The sequence below is a fragment of the Cottoperca gobio genome, chromosome 4, assembly GCF_900634415.1.
Source record: "Cottoperca gobio chromosome 4, fCotGob3.1, whole genome shotgun sequence".
Classification (NCBI taxonomy): domain Eukaryota; kingdom Metazoa; phylum Chordata; class Actinopteri; order Perciformes; family Bovichtidae; genus Cottoperca; species Cottoperca gobio.
This window is the reverse complement of record NC_041358.1, coordinates 9,128,201-9,150,069: the sequence shown is the minus strand read 5'-3', so window position 1 is coordinate 9,150,069 and position 21,869 is coordinate 9,128,201. Positions and strand designations below refer to the sequence as shown.

The 21,869-nt window shown below is 41.1% G+C and overlaps 2 protein-coding genes across 6 annotated transcripts; both read right to left on the bottom strand.

Annotated features, from left to right (window-relative positions):
• Positions 1-4,255: 4,255 nt before the first annotated feature.
• LOC115007413 (uncharacterized) lies at positions 4,256-12,135 on the bottom strand. Of its 2 annotated transcripts, XM_029430269.1 has the most exons (10): positions 12,077-12,135; positions 9,632-10,914; positions 9,039-9,156; positions 8,600-8,671; positions 7,625-7,687; positions 6,690-6,771; positions 5,914-6,023; positions 5,599-5,799; positions 5,075-5,269; positions 4,256-4,371 (listed from the first exon to the last, which is right to left on the bottom strand). In XM_029430269.1, the coding sequence occupies exons 2-10, from the start codon at positions 10,912-10,914 to the stop codon at positions 4,333-4,335; spliced, it is 2,163 nt and encodes a 720-aa protein (XP_029286129.1). In that variant the 5' UTR covers positions 12,077-12,135; the 3' UTR covers positions 4,256-4,332. The 2 variants fall into 2 exon arrangements, with proteins under 2 accessions (XP_029286129.1, XP_029286130.1); XM_029430270.1 differs by lacking the exon at positions 7,625-7,687.
• Positions 12,136-15,927: 3,792 nt separating this feature from the next.
• On the bottom strand, positions 15,928-21,850 carry pycr3 (pyrroline-5-carboxylate reductase 3). 4 transcript variants are annotated; one of them, XM_029430276.1, is made up of 8 exons: positions 21,632-21,850; positions 20,331-20,397; positions 18,774-18,867; positions 18,628-18,692; positions 17,910-18,089; positions 17,596-17,808; positions 16,872-16,964; positions 15,928-16,730 (listed from the first exon to the last, which is right to left on the bottom strand). In XM_029430276.1, the coding sequence occupies exons 3-8, from the start codon at positions 18,859-18,861 to the stop codon at positions 16,527-16,529; spliced, it is 843 nt and encodes a 280-aa protein (XP_029286136.1). In that variant the 5' UTR covers positions 18,862-18,867; positions 20,331-20,397; positions 21,632-21,850; the 3' UTR covers positions 15,928-16,526. The 4 variants fall into 4 exon arrangements, with proteins under 4 accessions (XP_029286136.1, XP_029286137.1, XP_029286135.1 ...); XM_029430277.1 differs by lacking the exon at positions 20,331-20,397; XM_029430275.1 differs by lacking the exons at positions 20,331-20,397; positions 21,632-21,850 and adding an exon at positions 20,776-21,611.
• Between the last annotated feature and the right edge of the window lie 19 nt (positions 21,851-21,869).

Here is a 21,869-nt window from a genome sequence, read left to right as displayed (position 1 = left end):
ACTAATCATTTCATTGTTGTTTTAAAAGCAGCAACATTAAAGTCTCAAAAATGACCACTGGTGTGAATTATCATTTTTGTCCAGAACAGTTTGTAATCGGATTTTGAAGAGATCATTCTGTGGACTAAAGTCTAGAATGAACTTTGAACCTCAACGTTTAAGGTAACAAAGAGGATGTTTCCTAAATAAATACGTTATAATAAATTAAAATGTTCTTACTTCTCCCTCTGCATGTTTTTTTGGAACTACTTTCTACTGAAGAAATAGTCCCTCCTCACAAATCCTAGTTCGACTCCTGCGCACACTTTTCCCCCTCGTCACTCAGTGTACAATATTATCTTATAATTGTGTGTTTGTCACGTTTTCTGTAGTTAACCAACAGGCAGCAGTCAAACTCAAACGTAGCTCTTTTCCTTTCTCGTCCTCTTTTCAGTCTCTTCATCCTCTTTAGTACCACCTGCGTGCACGTGAAGTTTGACCTCCTTTTACCCAATTTGTCCAGGTAACGTTAGTGACATAAAGTATGCTAGCTAACAGTCATGTAGCACACCGTGTTAACTTAATGTGTTCACTAAGCAGGTGAACTATCAGTCAAACCAGGGGGACTACTTTCTCTGTGACGCATATATTTAGAAATAAATTGACAATATGGCTGTTAACCACTCATCAACATTGTCTAGTAACTTAACAACGTTTTAACACTAAACTTATTTACATGTATACTTACTTCTATAAATTGAGACTGAGACTATCTGTTGACCGAAGTTTAAATAAAGTGAAGTAATAAAGCCGAGCTGTCTATAGAGGGGATGTCAATACAAAAACAAGTGTAGGCTATACATTGTGTCTGTACAATATAATAGTGTTGCTGAACCAGGAGGGAATAATTACATAATAATGTAAATATACAACATCAATACTGATATTGATCAGGCCAGTTGGATCTGACGTTTGACGTTATGGACTCCATATATATTCAAAACATTCCAAAATCATAATTTCACTCTGAGACTTTGGACGAGAAACTTTCACTCGACGATTTCTATAAAACTGAGCCAGTTACACCTGAAGAAAGGATCTCATCTGAACCCAGAACAACTATTCTACCGATTTATCGTGGAAAATGTAAGAATATAACAAGTTTAATATCTTTTAAATACTTTTTTTCAGGCCGTTATATGTGATGCATTGGGGCATCAAATCCCCACAGTCATCTACCTGACTTTCATTCAGTGTTGTTTAAGTAAAATATAAGTTTAAGTCAAATATAAGTTGTTTAAGTAAAATATAAGTTGTTTAAGTCAAATATAAGAAAGTATTAAATATGTAATATCACAGTAAAGTCGTTGCTGTAAATAACTAACGTGAGATTCGTCTTCGTTACTTCTTTCCTCAAACAGTTTGTCACAGTGTTTACTTGTCAAATCTCTTTGAGAAAATACAATATTGTATATTGCACAAGACCATTTTTAAGTGATATTTTCTACTGGCAGCTTAGTGTAACACAGTTATTCAATGTTAAGTTAAATATAGTTATGTTGAATTGAGTAGAGTGCATTCCCAAACTGTATGTTCATCATTACAGATGTCTGACGTGCCGTCTCACCTCCTGGACCACAACTACCAGAGGAGAGAGCCCAGCAGGAGCCCACAGAGCACCGACACCCTCCAGGTAAGCTGGCACTTGCTTTGTGTTGTCTGTGATGCTCAAAGTAAAAAGTGTATATCATGTTAGACCTGTTAGGAGTGTGTGCTTATTGTGAACTGCATCTTTAGTGTGTAGTGCTTTGATAACTGATATTTGTAAAACACTGCAACTGTCATGTCATGTTTGTGACACTAGCTCAACCATGACATGGCAAGTTACAATGTTTGATAATTTCTGCCTGTTGTGTTTGTTACATCTTAATTTAGATTTACACATTTACATTTGTATCGTAATCTTTTAAGTGAGTGCTTAGGCCATGAACACAAATCTATATTTTACTGATTTATAGCATCATTGTATTTTCAGCGGACACTTAGGCCATGCATTGTGTTAAAATGAAAAAGTATTGAATTAGTTTAAAATAAATAGTAAGAGCAGCAGATACAGAAATGCTTTTTGTAATATGTTGGCACAGCTTTAAACTGCTGTAATGTCAAAGTTAAACTGTTTAGTAGTGCGGCATAGTTATTGTAATAGAAAGTCGGCACTGTCATCATCAAGAATCAAGTGAGGACATTAAAGGACCTTCCTGTATGCCACCCTGCGGTCCAAGCATTTCTCAGGACACGACTGCCTGTCTGCACAGGATGTTCAGCTGCATCCTCAAATATCCTGCCAGTTTGACTTCCTCCTCTCCAGTGTTGCCATGACAGCCAGAGGTGTCCCTCTCCTGGAAGCTGCAGTAACTTCTGTCTTCAGTTCCTCTGGCTGTTTGTACTGCAGGACGCTGACCCACTGATTGTTTGTTCCCCTGCAGGCCTTCACGCGCTGCCTGGATGAAGAAGTATCGCGCTGCCGTGCATTTTGGTTGCGCCTCGGTACGCGCTTTACACTAAGTGATGAGTAAGTTCAATGTGTCGCCGCTCGCTGAGAGACCCGTGGGATTGGTTGTATGATGAGAAGTGTGGAGTGTGTGCTGGAGTGTTACAAGTCTGATTTCTGTTATTATTACTGTGGGAAAGGCTCGCCCTTGATTGTCCACCAGGGGGCACTAATAAAATATCAGAGCTGATTAAATATATTTTTTAAACTTTGCGTAAAACAATTACAAGTCATGCATCAAGTTAGTCAGTCTGTTGACTTGCACTTCCTGCTCCTTTACTTACTCCCGTTGTTCATCTCTCTAACAGGTTGCTGACAGCAGGAAGAGGCAGAGGGAGGACAGCTGCTCCAGAGGCCCTGAGGAGCCTCCTGAGAGAAGACTCCGTGGGGATGCTGCCGTCCTGTCACAGCGTAGCTCCAGCCCGCAGCCCTCCACCTCTTCCTCTACCCCACCACAGGCCAGGCAGGAGGATGTCCAGCTGGAGGTGAGTCCTCTAAATGTGTACATGAGCATTGGCCGGTGGTCACCGTGCACATTTATCCTACACTACTGCGTCAGTCCAAAGGGTGTAGCTTGGACCAGTCTGACCCCCACCTCCCCTCTCTCTGTCTGTCCAGGTTCAGGTAAGACAGGTGATCCAGCCAAGACCCCTCCAGGAGCCTATGGAGGACAGTCAGCCTGACGACGACGCGGCCTTAGTCCCTCCTGCCGGAGCCCCGTGGTCTCTCACCCTCTTCTTTTCTTACAGTGTCCGAGAGCATCATGGCCTGGATGTCTGACTGTCCATTCAGCCGGGAGATGTGAGACTCCTGCAGGAAACAGGCCTGGTGCAGAGCTCCACTGCTGGACCAGCCAGTAGCTGTGACAGGACCACACACACACACACACACCTTTCATTTGAACATTTGATTTTTAATTCCATATTAATTTATAGATAAGATTGAAGTATTTCATTTTTTAGTATGTCAATAAGTTTTACATTTTTAATTCTTTATTACTTTATAGATACGTTTTTAATATTTCTCTTTTTAGTATGTTGATAAGTTTTACATTGTGAAGGCACCTCTCTAACTTCTGATATCAAGTTTGCTTTTGCCTGTTACTGTTTTCCCTTTTCCTTGAAGGTATCACAGGAACACGTTTGCGACAGACCTGGTCCGAGCCTCCCAGGGACTAAAAGCCACTCGAGTTGCTCTGGTCTCTCTTTTCACCTGGACTCACCGCTGCCAGCAGCTGTACACTTTGACCTTTGTCTTTTACTGACGGACACACTCCACATTTGTAGATTCTTCTTTGCCAGTTTTACAATAAAGACCTTTCATTTACCAGTATTATACCAGTATTCATCATACTGTAGATATTAAACCATGTAGATAGTTTTAACTTCTAAAAAGATTAAACAATCCCTGCTGCTCTGAACAATCCACAGACCTCACTGCCAACACTTTATTGTCAGAGACCTTTTCTTTAATAGAAAGTCGTCCAAGAGAAAACTTTAGTGTGAGGTCTGTGGAATTATCCAGAGCAACAGTGTCATTGTTTTTTTTGTGAGGACCGTAAGAAGAATTCCTCTTCACTTCAAGTGTATTGAGATGGAAGGAGACAAATCTGGACAAATTAAAGCCAAAACTATCAGCGTGCCCCACTAGAGGTAAATATTTGTAATTTGGGGGAACTGATCCTTTAAATCTTAGGACAAGAACACTAAACCACGAGACGATAGCTGAAGTGCAAGCGTTTGTTTTTATTATTAACCGTTGACACAATCAGAGAAACAAGACAAAACAAAGAGACACTGGAATCAGATCTTGTTGAAAGCTGCTATGTCGACACTCTGGATCTGAAACGAAGCAAAAAGAAGAAACTTAAATTCAAAGTATTCGAAGTGATTTTATATTCACAAGTGTATTTGGAAGGAAGGGGAGGAGACGAGGAGAGTATTATGGCCGTGTAACGTGCAGAACAGGTTCTGTTTTTGGTTTGTTTTCAATGCCTAAATTAAAAGTCACTGGCCTTGCTCCATAGTGAATTAGGTACCACGCTGAAGGTCATGCAATAAATCCACCCTTCATGAAAGTTACAATGTTCAGGTTTTATTGTAAAGGTTATGATTCATTGTTATAGTGTCAATGTTGAATTGTATTGCGTTGCACTTGGTGACCCTTAAGTGTAACACTCTTTAAAAAAGGTGCCACAAACTACAACTTAATTAAGTTTATTAAACATCTACTAAACTTAATATAATAACCTTCATCAAGGTAGAATTTATTTTGCAAGAGTGCTATAAGACTACATTAGTTTAAACTCGGTGCGGCTAATAAACTGACAACTGTTCATGTCAGTGAGTCTCAGGCTCCGTCAGCACACTGCTGCCATCATGTGGTGGAAATGAGGTTCTTAATATAGACAAACAATACAAAGCAGGTTCACACAGAGCCCGAGTGTTTGAGTTCAAGATTAGAAGAATGTTAAATGCTTTGATTTGGGCAACATTTACTAAATAAACATCCACCAAAGTGTCGCAGCTACTGTACTGTACTTACATAGTCTTCAAACTTGGTGATTTCTTCCTCCAACAGGTCTGTTCCCACCTTGTCGTCCTCCACCACACATGCGATCTGGAGCTTCTTGATGCCGTAACCCACAGGAACCAGTTTGGACGTGCCCCATAACAGGCCGTCAGCCTGCACCGAGCGCACACACTCCTCCAGCTTCACCATGTCAGTTTCATCGTCCCACTAAAACCAAGGCAGAGGAGGCGACCAAACACAAGGTGGAAACAAATTATGTTGTCTGTCATTGTATATATATATATTTATATTTATATTTATTAATGCATTCATTGTTTCACCTACTTGTAAGTACATAATAGTTCTATGTTTATTGTTTACCCATCTTTGTCATCCTTGTTTTTAGCTGTTTGACAATTTCTATCTTATAACTGTTCATAACTCTTCTGGCTAACAAAGCAGATTCTGAAAAGTGTTATGCCTTTTGTTAATCTATAGTTTTTGGCTCCTGAAGCAACATTTCATTTAGAGGAAACCCGCTGAGAACGCAGACTTACGGGTTTAACATCCAATAAAATAGAAGACTTGGCGATGAGGCCGGGCTTCTTGGCCTTCTTCAATGCGTACTCTTTCAACCTCTGCTCTTTGAGTGTTTCTGCCTCTTCGTCGTCATCACTACCAAACAGGTCAATGTCATCATCATCCTCTTCCTCATCGTCTTTAACCGGGACGCTGGTTTTCTGCTGGACGGTAGTGCCCTGAACACAGTGAAGGTAATCACATGTTTACAAAGTGGGTGTATGTGCTGGAGGTAGAATAAAACCGAAACACAAGATGACTGAATTGATAAAAATCAATGTGTATAAACTCACATTTGTGTAGGGAACTGAAGGACCAGCAGGGGTCACGACTGCAGGAGATTTCTCCAGAACTGATACCCGACATTCCAGTTTGGAAAGTGCAGCCCTCAAGTCATCCACCACTAAAGAAACAGGAACAAATACACAATTACACAACATTGTTGTGTACAAACAAAGGGACACGTACGAACTTAAACACAGACATCATTAAGCCAGGTCTACTGCATTGGAAAATAGAGCAGAAGACGAAACACCACGAAGACATTCAAAAAGTCAATTATTTGATAAGCAAATTCTATCACATACTATGTTGTGAAATATTTTATGATTTATTTTAGTTCAGAGCAAAGTATTTCATAAAAAGTCACAATATAATATGCCATAAAAAGCTCACAAAGAAAAGTCCTAGTATGGCATACAATAATTCATAGTACAGTACGTCATAAATAAGTAAAAATCATGATAAAATGTCATTAAACAAAATCCTAATATTAGTATGCCATAAGAACGATTACATTTCTTTATGATATAGTATACATAAAAATACTAATATAGTATATCATAAAACGTATATTAGTATGACATTAAAGTCATATTATAGTATGACCTTTTTATGACATGGCATAAACAAAAATCATAATAGTGTGGCATAAAAATGTTATTAAAAATGGCATAGTGCATGTCATAAAATATGTCAAGTCTTAAAATATGTAAAAGAATTCACAATATATTTTCTCTTAAGAAACTAAATTCATTCATCTTAAATGAAGTTGGACAAACAAACCCACCTTGGTGTAAGCTGTGGTTCTCCAGCTCGAGGCTCTTGATACGACAGGTGATTTCTCCCTGATCAGCTGCACTGCTGCCGCTCTGCACAGTAAAAGACAAAGAGACAAAAGAATCAACAAAGTTTGGAGAGAGATAGAGACAGAGAGAGAGCGAGAGAGAGTGAGAACAGAGAGAGAGAGAGAGACAGACAGAAAGAGAGAGAGAGACAGAAAGAGAGAGAGAGACAGAGAGAGCGAGAGAGACAGAGAGAGAGCGAGAGAGAAAGAGACAGAGAGACAGAGAGAGACAGAAAGACAGAGAGAGAGAAAGAGAGAGAGCGAGAGAGACAGAGCGAGAGAGAAAGAGACAGAGAGACAGAGAGAGACAGAGAGAGCGAGAGAGAGAGAGAAAGAAAGAGAGACAGAAAGAGACAGAAAGAGAGACAGAGAGAGCGAGAGAGAGAGAGAAAGAGACAGAGAGAGCGAGAGAGACAGAGAGAGAAAGAGACAGAAAGAGACAGAGAGAGAAAGAGACAGAGAGAGAAAGAGAGAGAGAAAGAGACAGAGAGAGACAGAAAGACAGAGAGAGCGACAGAGAGAGAAAGAGAGAGCGAGAGAGAGAGAGAAAGAGAGAAAGAGACACAGAGAGAGACAGAGAGAAACATCTATCGTTAACCAGAATATTAGTCCGTTCATTAAACCCAGGACTATTAAGCAGACCCCATAAGTGAACACGCGACACACAGCAAGTGTCCATCTCAGCAGAAATACAGGAGCTGTAGATGGAGCCTGACAGAAATAGTAGTGACAGGCAGCTACTCGGACAGGGGTCTGCAACACTCCACACAAAAAGACGATCTAAAATCCACTAATAAACTCAAACTCCAGCGAGGTCCACTGACAGCGATTGGCATGGGACGTGCTTCCAGGGACACACAAGGCTCGGCGGCACTTACAAGCAGGGACTGTTGGCTCAGGGAAGGTTGACCAGACTCTCTGTTACACATTGTAGTCTTCAGCTGGGGAAGCAGGGGATTTAAAGCATGAAAAAAGGGAGGAAACTGAATGAAGCATACAGCATGCATCAGAGGGCTACTGAGGTGCAAGACAGAAACAAGCAACCATGTAGAGCTGGGAGGTTATGAAAGAATAAGGCACATTGTGTTCAACTCACGATTCGACCTTGAAGATTGCTGTATGTAGATTACGATTACGAAAATGTGGCTAAAGATTAGTTCGTTGGTATGTTTGGAATAATTCTACAGAATTGTTGTTTTACAAAGCAAGTTCACAATTTAGTTAAACCCGTCAGCAGGAGGAAAAGAAGAGAAAGCTGCCGCTGAGACCTTTAGCAGAGTAACTAACTGAAAAGGGAAGGAAGTGATTTTAGGGAAAGAATTATAACTTTCCTAAATGTGACCATTTGATTCCTGCAATAAAAGGGGAATACACATTACATACGCTTATGTTCATTTAGAAATGATCAGCAAAGCACACTATGCTAAACAGTCAAAGAAGTGTGACTTTCATTCATGTTCTTTTCAAACCATGTTTCATCAGATCTGCTTTTTCTTTAATAAGCAGGTTTTTCCCCGTGTTAGTCTTCCGGTCCAATAGATGTTAGAGGTGTGGACATGAAGTGGTGGCAAAGTAAATCCTTTCACAGCAACAATCACCAGATACAGTCTTACAGTCTACAAGAAGTGTGAAGAGCTATGCGAGACAAATTATTACAAGATGCACATTGTTATCACTATTCATGAAATGCAGTAAACCACGTCTTTCCTCACATACAATTATCCTGGACATTTAAAGCCATGTGCTTTTAAAAGGTCAAGTGGGGCCTTGATTGCTCAGGCTGCACGTACAGTATTTGAGTAAAGAGAAAATGAGCTGTAAGGAGCGGAGCACATCACTTAACATGTACTTACTCCTGCTAGAGATTTCTGGATGTTCTCCCGGGCCCGTGCGATGTCTTGCAGAATGGTGTTAGCTCCGACATCCTTAAAGAAAGTACATTTGTCGATTCAACCTTACACGTTGTAAAGATTCAATGTGCCTCAGTAGTTCTATTATTTATTTGTGTACATTTGCCCTCTCCCTCCTCATGTCTACAAACATGTCATGTAATTTGGTGTTAAAATATTGAGTAATAATTTCGACCTTAATGTCAATATAAAGTACATCATTATACGATGATAAAGAATATTGATGGTGCTGGTGGAAGATATTCACACTAAAGAAACGTAATTAACACGAATAACGTGTCGACATGATGGTGAAAAGGTTGGAGCGATCTTGCTTCTTCAGGTAGGAGCAGTGACAACTTCAAGCATGGGATAAACTCAGACTTTGAGACGGCGTGGTTACCTCTGTTGGTTGTGAGGGGCCGTCCGTGCGCTCGTAGAAGCGTCTCTCTGCTTCGTCATAGCGAGGTTTGTCAAACCAGATCTTCTCCTGGGCAAGAAAGTCCACTGAACTCATGGTGCTACAGAGCAGAGAGACGGGAGGGACAAGAGAGGCATGTATGAGCAGGACACAGGAGGTCAGGGGAGACATTTTTAATCTGTATTACTGCAAGTACTTAGAATATTTATAGTTAATATCAACTGATATGTGATTTATATTCACAATGATTTCTTAGCTGGGAAATAATAAACTTGTTCTCTTGAAATGGCTTCTTGAATGTGTTCTTTTATCTACACCACCTCAACGCAACTGTACAAAAAGAAACTTTAAATGAAGTTAAGTTGCCAAAACGCACCAATGGTTCATACAAACATGAGTCACACAGTCAAATTTCAGACAAAGAAGGAATGAACCAAGACTAATGGGGAAAAAAACAAGACGTAAAAAGAAAAGTGTCCACGCATTCAAAAGAAAGGGAAACCAATGATTACAGAAACAATGAGAGATAAAACGGAAACATCTGGAGCGACTCCATTCTCCCGGTTTGGTCATACTTGTCCCTCAGTGGGGCGGTGGAGGCAACTGATGCTGCGTCTGGCCTGCGACCCCGCTTCACCGTCACAGCTTTGCTCCCATTGTAACCATGGAAACGGCTCTCTGCAGCATCATACCGCCACTTGTCCAGCCACACACGCTCGCTGTCTGGGTGAGTGAAGTAGCAGACTCCGGCCCCCGACACTTCTTCCTTCTCTGGGACCTCGGCCGGCTCGTCTTCCTCCTGAATAGGGAGCAGAGCGTGGAACACTTCTGCTTTACCCTGCGGGACCACCCGTTTTTCATCCAACGCCACTTCCTCATCTTCTTCTTCCTCTTCCTCCTCTTCTACAAGGCTTTGAGGGTGGTCGCTACTTCTGGAAGTGGAGGCGCAGCTGGACCTCTTGGAGGAATTGTTGCCGTACAGTTTCTGGTAGAAGGCTGCTTCGGCGCGGTCGTACAGCGGTTTCTCCAGCCACACGTCTCTAAGCAGCTCCACAGGGATGCGGGGCAGTCCGTTAATCGACTGTCGATTGGTTGGCGTGACAGCTGCTTGTTGGATGACGGGCGTTGCGGGTGTCGGGGCAAGAGACTGATAACCTTCATCAGGTGTTCTGGAAGCGATGGAGCGGTTAGATGGGGATGGGAGGTCCAGAGAGTTTGGAATGGGCCGCTGCACGGATTCTTCAACATAGTGGCTTTCTGCTTGGTCAAAGGTCGTCTTGTTCACCCACACGGCCTGAACGACATGATGGCAGGCCACCTGATCGCCATGGTGGCACACCGATCCTGAGGAAGATGGAGCCACAGTGGACGGAGAGTTTGAGTGTTTCCCTGGGGCTGGAAGAGACCGGTTTGACTTGGTGGTCCTATTGGAGGAGCTCGCCAACCAGCACTGGTAAAGGCTTTCGGCTCGCTCGTACATGCTGCGCTCAAACCACACATTAGCACACTCAGACTGCAGGCCGATCAGCCCGGCACGTGGGTCAGATGGTGGCTGGCTGGTCCTTTTGTCTGGCTTCTCTTCATTCCTAGTCTTACTGTCAACCGTCCCCTCAAGCCGACTCTCGGGGTTGGATGAACGCTTCTTGCGGCGGCGGCTTTTTCCGCTGCGCTTTACTTCTCCGTTCAGGCTGCTGCTTTCTGGGGATGAAGACGCCGTCTCTCCGTTTCTTTGACCTGATTCAGCCTTCTTCCTACAACCCAGGGCTGCAGATGCGGACCGGTCCACCTGACAATGGCTGGGAGGCTGATCATTCTCCGACTGATCAAGTGCAGAGCACTGTGGATTCTTCTTAGACATCTTTGATCCGTTGCAGGAAATAAAGAAAAAGAGAATAACAGGAACAAGCTTTTGGATTAGTTAGAGAGGCGCAGGAAGGTTTAGAAGACACAAAGGGATTGATCTATTAGACTCAGTGCTACAAATATAACAGTCAATAGAGCTGCATGTACGAAACAAGAGTCTATAAATCAGCCCCAGAGAAAGGCAAGAAGCATGCAGGAAATTAGAAGAAACCCATGCAGATTAACTAGAATTTTTTATTGAATGGAATCTACTTGTTGTGATTTGTCAAGAGTCCGTATCGTCCAGAGTCATGCACAGCCGATGCTAAACAAGTCCTACCAAAGCTTAGAGAGCGTCCAGCTAAGCTCACGTATGAACTCAAGGATATATTTACCAAACAAACAAGTAACTTACACTTACAAAAAAGCTATACTTAACCAGAGGGGGGGGGGGGGGGTATTCATTTGTTTTCAGTTTATTCTATATGCTTCCAAGCGATGTAGTAGCTTTCTGCAGTGCCACTGCCCTCATAACACTGAAGCCCATCGTTATTATGCTCATCCTACAAAGGCATTTACCAAATGTTTATTCAGTAAATGTCTGTATAGAAATACAGATCATGTAGCATTATCTGACAACCAAGAGACACTGGTTCCTTTGATTACTCACAACATACAGCTGCAGTCAGGACTATAAACGGCTTTTCAACATTCACAAATGTCACATGTCTAACCAACACCTTATTTCTTTTAGAGACATTTCAACAACAACTATTGTAAATTGTTCTTAGTAAAAAATGAAGGCACAAGACTCGACAAATCTTGACACAGTGACTTGAAAGCATGCAAAAAAGAAAGGTTTAGCAAACAGAAGGCAAAATATTAACAAGATATTGAGTTTAAAAATAATAATGAAAGAATCACAGACATTGATGAGTCTGTGAAAAACTAACATGTTCATGCAAGCAAACTAATTCATTCAGTAGATGTTGTACATGCCGTTTTTATGACGATACATTATTTTTGTTGCAATACAGGAAATGCATTCCCTTAATGTTTCAACATGTTAGTAATATATTGATGAACACTAATACACTGTAATTAATTTGGGCACGGTTTTGGGAAGGCATTTCCTGCTTAATGCTTATTAGAACATCTTATTCAAGCTCTTAACTCACCTTCCTTAGTTAAAGTGTTGAGCTTAAACTAGTATTCAAAGTCAAATGCTCAACACGTTCTTTTCATCCAGTTAACCGCAAGCCATTGAAAAAGAAATTTAACAATCACCACCTTGCAAAAACAATGAAACTGATACAAAGGGTATTCAAAAAAACTATGGACAAAACAAAACTCAAGTCGAGTTAAATGTCAATGTTATTAGGAATACTCACTTGTCAAATTCTGAATGCAAGATGAGGGGAAAGAAGCTACATGTTAAAAGATTTCTCTAAGTGAATACGAATAAATATGAAACTCTGACTTCTTACATATTTCACATATTTACCCCTTGTTGATGATGAATATTGAAAACACTTTGCTTATGTCAAAGATTCTGATATTAAGCAAGAACTTCATGCAGCAACTTGGATGTATCCCAAAACCTTTCCCCTTCATCTGCTTTTCAATTGGAAGGCACTAAGGACAGTTTATTTTCCTCATCTTCATCAAAAATTACTATTTGCTGTTAAAGCAGTCCTATTGATGGCCTCCAATCCAATCAAGCACATTGGTGATGATGTCACAATCTAACAAACGGCACTCTTGCATGCAGACCATAATGGATACTGGCAACTGCATGTATGTGCTGGACTGCTAGGATGCACCCCTTTAGATGCAGCTCTATTGACAGCCATTTATTTTAAGGGTAAGGCTTCTCTACCCTGTGGCACTCTGTGGCACTCCTCTAAACCCATTCGTTCATACCAAGAACTTAAAAAACGAACAGAAACATAAGGCTAAATCATTTCCTATAATAGCTGTGCACTTTAGTTTTTAGCAAATGTCACTCAAACAGGGCTATTTTAAGCAGCATGGTGCTCTAGTGAGTATTTCTGGCAGCAGGACGGTGTATGCGGGTGGGACCGACTCAAAATAAACTTGTGTTCATGTTAATTATAATGAAGGAACATGTCCTCCAGTGCAAAGATGCGGCTCACTGATGCCAGCTTTACACTCTAAATGTTCACATCAGTGAATATCCCCGTAATTTCATGATTTGGGGATGTCACCTCAAATAACCTCTGCCAAGTGTCTGATGCAATCAAATACATTTACTCTACTTGTAATGTTGTATCCCAATGATGTATGTGGGGCAGTTTACCTGCTTTTGCAGGGTCAGATGCAATACAAAAACCCCAGGGATGGTGGGGGACAGTGATGAAGCAAGTTAGGCAAAAGCATAACTTACCATCGATATACCGATATGTATAACTTACCATCGGTAAATTGCCTAATTGTATTGTATGTTAAAGTTTAAATATAATACCCATAGCCTCTTAACAACGCCCAACATCGAGCTAGTTTCATTGAGAAAACAGGTTATATTTAAAAGGACTGTACACCTGAAAACAACGCAACACTTTCACTAAAGGTCTGAAATGTGTTACTGCTATTGTCATGAAGAAAAACCTGTCATGGAAGATGTTGAACAAATAAAGAAATGCAGTTCAACAGAGCTGTCATCATCAAAAGGTGCGCCCTGCTAACTTTCACATTAGCCATCTTTCATCTCGTAACGTTAGTAGGTGCTAGCTAGGGTGAAACAGTAGGTGGTTAGCATACTTTAAGAAAACAAATTGACAAGTTAATATGCGACACTAAAGCATTAGTTTTTCATTAAGACGTTTGCGTAAAATGTCAATATAGACCCGCCAGTGAAGCCGGCGCTCAGCCGGCGTGACAGTCGCTCTGCGCAGCGTTAGCACGAGCCTGCGGCTCCGTTCAGCTAGCCGTTAGCTAGCCTCGGCTAACACACGCTGAGTCCCTGCTGTCTGTACACCGCTGAATCCATTCATTCCCCAAAATGTCTCTTATATTATTACTAATGTTAATCCCCGGACTGAATCCCCGGCTGCCAGTCAGCGTTAACGTTACTTACTGCTGTGTGTTTTGTCTTCTCGGTGTGAGACCAGGCCGGTGGATAAAACGCGTTTCTCGGGCAGTCGGTGAGTGACAACGGGAAGGAGGAAGAGGAGGAGGAGGAGGAGGGACACGGAGCACCGGTGATTGTGTGATCTTAGAGCATGGGGGAGGGGGGGAGGGGGAGGGGGGAGTTATGAATCATTAATGTTTCCTCATTCCCCATTTTAAATCTCATGTATTGTTGACACAATGATTAGATTATTAACTACTAATATTTTTACACTGGAGTATGTTACATAATTATAACAAAGATATTATCTACATTTTGTTTGAAGGACCACTTTATTTATTTTAGGCCTTAACCGTTTATAACACGTCATGTAAAACTGAACTCATTTCCCCAAATCTTAAACCTTGTAATGCAGTGGTAAGAAAGTCTATTAGCCAGTGGTGAAATATCTACTTGTTTTTTTTAAGTAAAAGTAGAAAAGCAAAGTATAAAAATATTCTTATAAAGTAAAAGTCCTCCATTCAAAATATGATTTAAGTAAAACAAATGTTTTATTGGATTATTATTAGTGATGCATTAATGTGTAATGTGTAAATCCTCAATGATGCACTGGCTCCTCGTCCCCCAACGCATCCATTTTAAAATCCTCCTCCTCACCTACAAAGCCCTCCACAACCAGGCTCCCTCTTACCGCACCGACCTGCTCCATCACCACACTCCCTTCCAAACCCTCCGTTCCTCCGACGACAACCTCCTTTCCCTGCCACAAAGGACCAAGCTCTGGACCTGGGGGTGACAGAGCCTTCTCCATCGCTGCCCCCTCCCTCTGGAACTCACTCCCCAAACACATCCATGACTGTACCGATCTCTTCATGTTCAAATCTCAAATCAAAACCCACCTCTTCAGATCTGCTTTTAATGTGTAATTATTTTTATGTATTTTAAATGTTGATGTTGTTTTATAATGTAATTATGAATCTTAATATGTATATGTAAAGCGTCTTTGAGTACCTTTTTAAAAGCACTGACTATTATTTCGGTTTCAGATTATTTCTTTAGAAATTATATTTTGAAACCTTTGAATTCTTCGTTGTTATTCTCATGGCTGCATAACAAGTACAAGTGTAACTTTTCTTTATAGAATATATAAAAGCCAGAGAAACTTAAAACTTAGAAAATATCACATGATCTTCATCTGCAGAAGTCCATGATGGGCCCACTCCATAGGTTGAGAAAGAGCATTATATATAATTAAAAGCTCAAAAACAGCGGTAATGGACGTTGTGGTGAGCTTTGGGCTGTAACTCACTATTTTCTAGATAAATCGATTAGAAGTTTTGTCAAAAAAGCCCACGGTGACGTCTTGAAATTGCTCTTTTTGTCAGACCAACGATCTAAATCCGCAAAACAGAAAAACCAACCTATTGAGAAGCTAGATGCAAGAACTCAATTTAACACAAATAGGGCACTGCACAGAGGGTAGCCAGTTCACAGGACACCTTATGAAAACCCATTCTCCACACTTGGAATCACGGATCATGAATAATAAACACCGAGGTATACACTAGGGCTGCAACGCTTGGTCGACTAATTGATCGACAGAAAAATAGTCGGCAACTTCTTTCATAATCAATTAAAGTAATTTTAGGTATAAATGGCAGAATATGGAGATGTTCTGCTTTTCTCTGTTTTATATCATAATAAACTAGATGTCTTTGTGTTTTAAAACTGACAAAGTAAGACATTTAAAGACCTCACCTTGGACTTGGGAACTGGGATGGACCTTCTTCACTAATTTCTGATATTTTATAGACCAAACGATTAATCGAGTAATAGTCAGATTTATCGATAATGAAAATAATCATTAGTTGCAGCCCTTTTATACACAAAGGCAGCAACTAGCTGTTAACTATACCTGTCACATAAACTATCCTCAGCTGCACAACCAAGAGTATTCTTTAATTATAATTTTTTACAATTTTCAGATTTAGCCAACATTTCCTTTTTGCCCACAACAAATCCCTCCGGTCAAAGACATAAAAAGGAAGAAGTATAAGCTGCACCAGTGTGTAGGATTTAGGGGGATTAATGGCAGAAATGGGAAAGAAATTGTAATTATGTTTTCATTAGTGTAGAATCACCAGAAGCTAAGAATCGTTGTTTTTGTGAGCCCTTCATAACTACATTAGCTGTGTTGCACCGCCATGTTTCTACAGTAGCCCAGAACAGACAAACTAAACTACGTCTCTAGAGAGGGCGTTTGCATTTTTATGTTACCTGAAGGCCACCGTAGGTTCTCCGACACGCTTGGAAAGGGAGGGGTGAACGGGCGATTATTCAGTTCAACCTCACCGCTAGATGCCACTAAATCCTACACACTGCTCCTTTAAGGGAGAATAAAGGGAGAAAATTAAATTTAAAAAAAGTGACAAGTCCTGCTTTGTCTTTGTGTTGATGAAGTTGAGCAAAAAAAGTCAGTTTGTTGTAAGGCTTGAATTAAGTCCATTGAGTAGTTACTAAAAGGCAAAGAGCAGCCATCATTTCCTGGATCCTGCTGCTGACTTTCGGCCGAGCTCCCTGGCTCTCTCGGTGGCAGATTCCACCGCGCTCATGGTCGCCGCCCTCAAACCGCCCTGTTCCAGGGTGTGAAGCCCGTAGATGGTGGTTCCACCTGGGGTGCAGACCTCAGAGCGGAGCTGAGCCGGATGCTTCCCGGATTCGCGTAATAACTTCCCAGCACCCTGCAACAGATGGAATGAGACCAAATGAATGATGGGGATTCAAATATTGTGCTGGCAAACATAAAACACGGTATTCTTAAAAATATTAAAATTGCTTATGTTGCTACAGCGCAACAAAAGCACACACGCAGTAAAACTGACCAGAACAGTTTGAGATGCGATGCTGTGTGCCAGAGCACTTGGCATTCCCATCTTCACAGCTCCTTCTGCCAGCGCTTCAGCAAACAGATACACCTGCAGAGAGGGATCACGTGCATCAGAATCAAAGGGGCACAAAGTGCATACAAATGGCTTTGTAAAACTGCAAAGTAAACTATTTATTAAGTATAATATCATAATGTTGTAACATTTCAGTGTTTTAGATCCCTGACTTTGCATTTCTGACCTTCCCTTCAGAGACCTCAGATTCATTCTGTCAGTCATCCATCATTGTTCGTACCATTCATACAGGGGAGAAATATGCATTTGTAAAGAGTTAGGTTTTTTTCATTTTGGTTTGCCGAGACTGACTGGATCTGTATTTGCAGTGAAGATTTAATAAAGATCTTGTACTTTGCACTGTTTACTCATGTTTATTAATATTTTACTTTATATTCTGCACAAGTGTCAGTAAAACACTGAGATCAAAAATAGACAGAGCTGTTCTGCCTTTCCTTATGGAGTTTAGAGTCAACCAAGTTGCATTAATACTCTGTAGTAATGTAATGCAGAATTTCTTATCAATATGCTTAAATTACAGGCCTGAAACTCATTATCATTAAGCCATTAACGTTTTCTTTTGAGGAAGTCCTATTACAATAGTAGGCAAGCAGTTACAAAGACTTCCTTCTAAACAAACCCTACCATACAATCCTGGGAGACTCACAAAAGCGACTCCGCTCCCGCTCAGTCCAGTGTGGATGTCGATCCAGGCCTCAGGTCCCTCCTCCACCAAACCACAGCGGTGCAACAAGGAGCGGAGGAGAGCTCCATCCTCCTGTTTTGCATGGGATCCTCGTGCAAACAGGAGAGCCCCCTCCTGAACCAAACACGGGAGATTTGGCATCAGCCTGATGGCGACTGAATTCTCTGGCAAGAGCTTGAAATTGAAATACGGAAATAAAATAAGAATATTACTCCTCGTTAGATCACCACAGAACCAACATTTAGCTGGACGAACCACGACACATAGGCTCTCACCTCTTCCAATGTTGCCAGTGTTACTCCTGCTGCAACAGACACAATAATGTGTCGGTCAGTGACGTGTAGGGAGATCTCATTGAGAACTAGTGGAACCAGGTGGGGTTTGACTGCAACAAAGACAACATCTGACCCACAGACCACCTCAATGTTCGAATGAGTGACGGCAATCCCGAGCTCCTGAAAGGCAAAGGAAGGGATGTGACTGACCCACACGCCCCCTGCATGTAGAAACACTCACACACGCTCAATCGGTGCCCAGAAATAAACAGTTCACCTTGTTTTATTTAGGTTTAAATAACAATCAGCACACAGAGAGGACAACTACAGATCTGACATACTGACATTTTATAGACAAAACAAATATTTAAGAAAATAACTGGAAGATTTATCGATAATAAAAATAATATTTAGTTGCTGCTCTAATTTGTGTTAACGAAATACCATGCACACCAGTTTCTAATTTGAGAACATGAATTGCTCATTTTTGCGGAGTTACTTATTTGTACCCTGAAATTGCTATACTATGGTTACACTTTCCTTTAAAACGGATACCTGCAGGACTCCGCAGCAACAGAAAAAGGTCAGCATTAAAATGGATAGTTTGCAGGACAACAATCCATTCACGAAAATCCTGATCTTAAAAACCGTAACCATGATGCTCACTGTCCTGCAATCCAACCCACACAACAGAAAACTAAAGGAGGAAAAAAAGTACCTGAAAGCGTCCGAGGTTCCTGGAGGACGGTGCGCTCACTTTTACATTTACAGGAAGAACGTTTCCTGTAATGGAAACAGACAAGAGACTGTTAGCTCCTTTATTTAAAACCTCTCTGCCGTTTCAACGACTCTCTCATGACTTACCAGACAAAATGCCCTTTGCGATGCCGAAAGCCATGTTCCCTGCACCAATAAAACCAATCTTCAGCTGAGAGTCCATCTCAGGGTCCATTTTGATCTAAAGGAAAGGAGAAAAACAGATTTGAGTGGAAACATCAACAACATCAGTTTAACAATGACCTAAAAACTAGTGAATCACAACACAACCTACGACAACACTATAATGACACGTGTCCCACAGTGACAATGGTATGACACAATATCACACACATACATCACAATTCTCTTATATGCCATGATACAGCAAGACAGATAAAGCTGCAACTTACAGAAAACTATAAAAGGCAACTATTTGAATAATTTAGTAATTGTTTAAGGCCTTTTCAAGCAAATATGGCAAATATGCACTTGTTCCACCTTCTCAAATGTGTGTGAGGAGTTCATGCTTTTATTCGTCATATGTGATAGTAAACTGAGTATCGTTAGACTGTTGGTCCCGTTTTCTTCTTTAAAAATATTTTTAAAATCAGGAATCAGTTTCATATTTATGAATGAATTGGTGCTTTCAGTTTCGCAGAATTTTACTGGCCACTGAGACAAAATATGTAACAGTGTGCGCAGTTTTAGCAGAGATGAGTTGCGATTGACGGCTGTACATGCACACAAGAAAAACGATTACTGCCAGAAATCAGGTTCAGATAACATGAAAAATCCTGGTCGACAGTTGGTCAGTAATAATATTTCTCCCCCTCCCCCCATAAATACTGCCACTGCATAGTTTCCCTGCCCCGGGTCTTTTTGTCATGCAACTGCATCCTTACCCCAGATTCGAGTTTACAGGGCTAACAAAGCTGGTTACTGCAGCAGAGAACGCAGAAAGTCCAATAAAAGCAGGTTACTGCTAAAAGCCGGGAGTACTCAGATTTCTGAAATACATCTACAGTAAGCAAAGAGAAGGCATCATGATCAGTGTCTACTGACAGAAAATGTATCCACAAACAATGTTGATACATCTGCAGATCATTTGTCATGCTAAAATCCCAAACAATTGCTGATTAGTTTGTCAAATCAGAGGATTTACTGATTTTCTCTGGTTTACAGGATTGTAAATTAAATCCACTTTAAGTTCTGAGAACTTGTAATGGGCATTTTTCACCCTTTTCACCCATTTTAGAGACTTAATAAAAAATTATCGAGTGACAAAACGAGCGCGGGAAAAGTGCCACAGACCGATAGATATGTCAAGAAGGTAGCTTTTTGTACTAGAATAGTTTATGCTCAAATGTTGCTGAGGCAACTATTTTCCACATCCCTTCTTCAGACCAACTACACCAAGTTGCCAATTTATTATGTCCAAGATAAAACTAACGCAGTTTAATACCTCAGTCCAGCAATAAATCTTACCTTCATGAACGTTATGTTTTGGAGGTTGTAGTTTATGAATTCTCAGTTCTTTTGAAGGTTTTTAAATTTTACATTCAAGCCCTTTGAATTCCACTTGTAATTGTTTTCTGTAATGTAGATCTACTGTATATTGCATTTGTAAACAGTGTGTTCATTTGTGTTCGTCGATGCTCATACTTCTTTCCTCTTGTGCACAGGTTCTCTCTTGAATACGAGATCTTCAGTGTGAGTTCAATGAGACTACCTGTTTAAATAAAAAGCATACAACTTAATTGTAGGGTCATACTGTGTTATAGAAGTGTTTCATACTTAGTCCAACCTTATTGGTACAAATAGGGTTGACAGAATATTAGAAACATCTCTCGATATAGCAAAATCCAATTCAACATCACCACACACCTCCAAAATGACCAGCCAGTTGAATCAAAATGTATTGCAGGACTATTGTATTTGACTGCATTAGTTTAAATTAGCTGCACCTAGTAAATGAGTGTATATCAAAACAACCCAGAGACATGTTCACACACAGTTGAGTAATGAATGCATGCATCCAGACAACACATGGTAGAAATGGTTATGATCTAATGACAAGACTACATCGCATCCACGGTATCACCCCTACAATTAAACCCAGGTTCTGGGTGGTATTGTCGGGGCAGGGCTGCGGCCAGTGCAGCATTGATGCTTCTCCATCAGAGTCTTCTGTCACTTCATCATTCCTGTCAGAGTTGACCCCAGCTGCGACCAAGGGGTGTCTGGACTCCATGATAGCTATCATTGTCTTTTCATACCGCCACCAACCTTGTATTTTGGTAGGTGCCGGGGAGTCGGGTTCCCTCTTGCACTTGTAATACGCACTTTTGAGAAGTTTCCAGCGAAATTTTAATTGGTCCACAGATCTGTTATAACCGGCCGCTGTCATTCTCCTGTGTGCCACCTTAAAGAGTTTGTTATTCCTCACTTTCCTCCCGTCTAAGCATTTCTTCATGTCCAGCTCCTTTAGGATTTCCAGAAATAACTCCGTCTCCTTCACGTCCCAGTTCTGCTTCTTAATACCAGAGTCGTCCATTGTTGTGGTAATGTAGCCTGGCTAGCTAGTAAACGTTAGCCCGACGGCAGAATGTCCACACGGCTAGGTTGCTAATAAAGTGCTAGTAGCATGTCTGGTGAGGCAGGGCAAGAGCTGCACTGTTGCTATCTTAAATTTGAGCTGTTAGTTGCCTACGGGGTCCGTGAAAAGCGTGCTGATTGAATGTTTAAAATCCTGTCTTTAAAAACCACAATAGCAGTCAACAAACCCTGTTGATGCATCTAGCTAGCTAGGGACAAAATAATCCAGCACAGATTAGATTAGAAATACAATGCACGTGTTACTTGTTGACTGGACAACCATAACATAACACGGAGTGACATAAACACGATATTAGGTGATGCTGTGAATAACACCGGCTGACGTTGGTGGTAGGACATTTATTCACCTGATGGTTCTCAGATTTGCTGACGTCCAACGTTTAGTGAAACTCAAATTGTAGTTTAATTCAAACTGTTTGACAGGTCGGAAACACCCGGAGCATCCACGACACCAGCCAGCTGAGTTCCAGTGAACTATCGGTGGGTTTGTTTTCTACCACTTTGCTGCTGCACCAGGTGGGCGGCGTCTTCAGCATCCTCAGTTACACATTCCCAACACGTGAATCCGCACATTTACCAATCCGT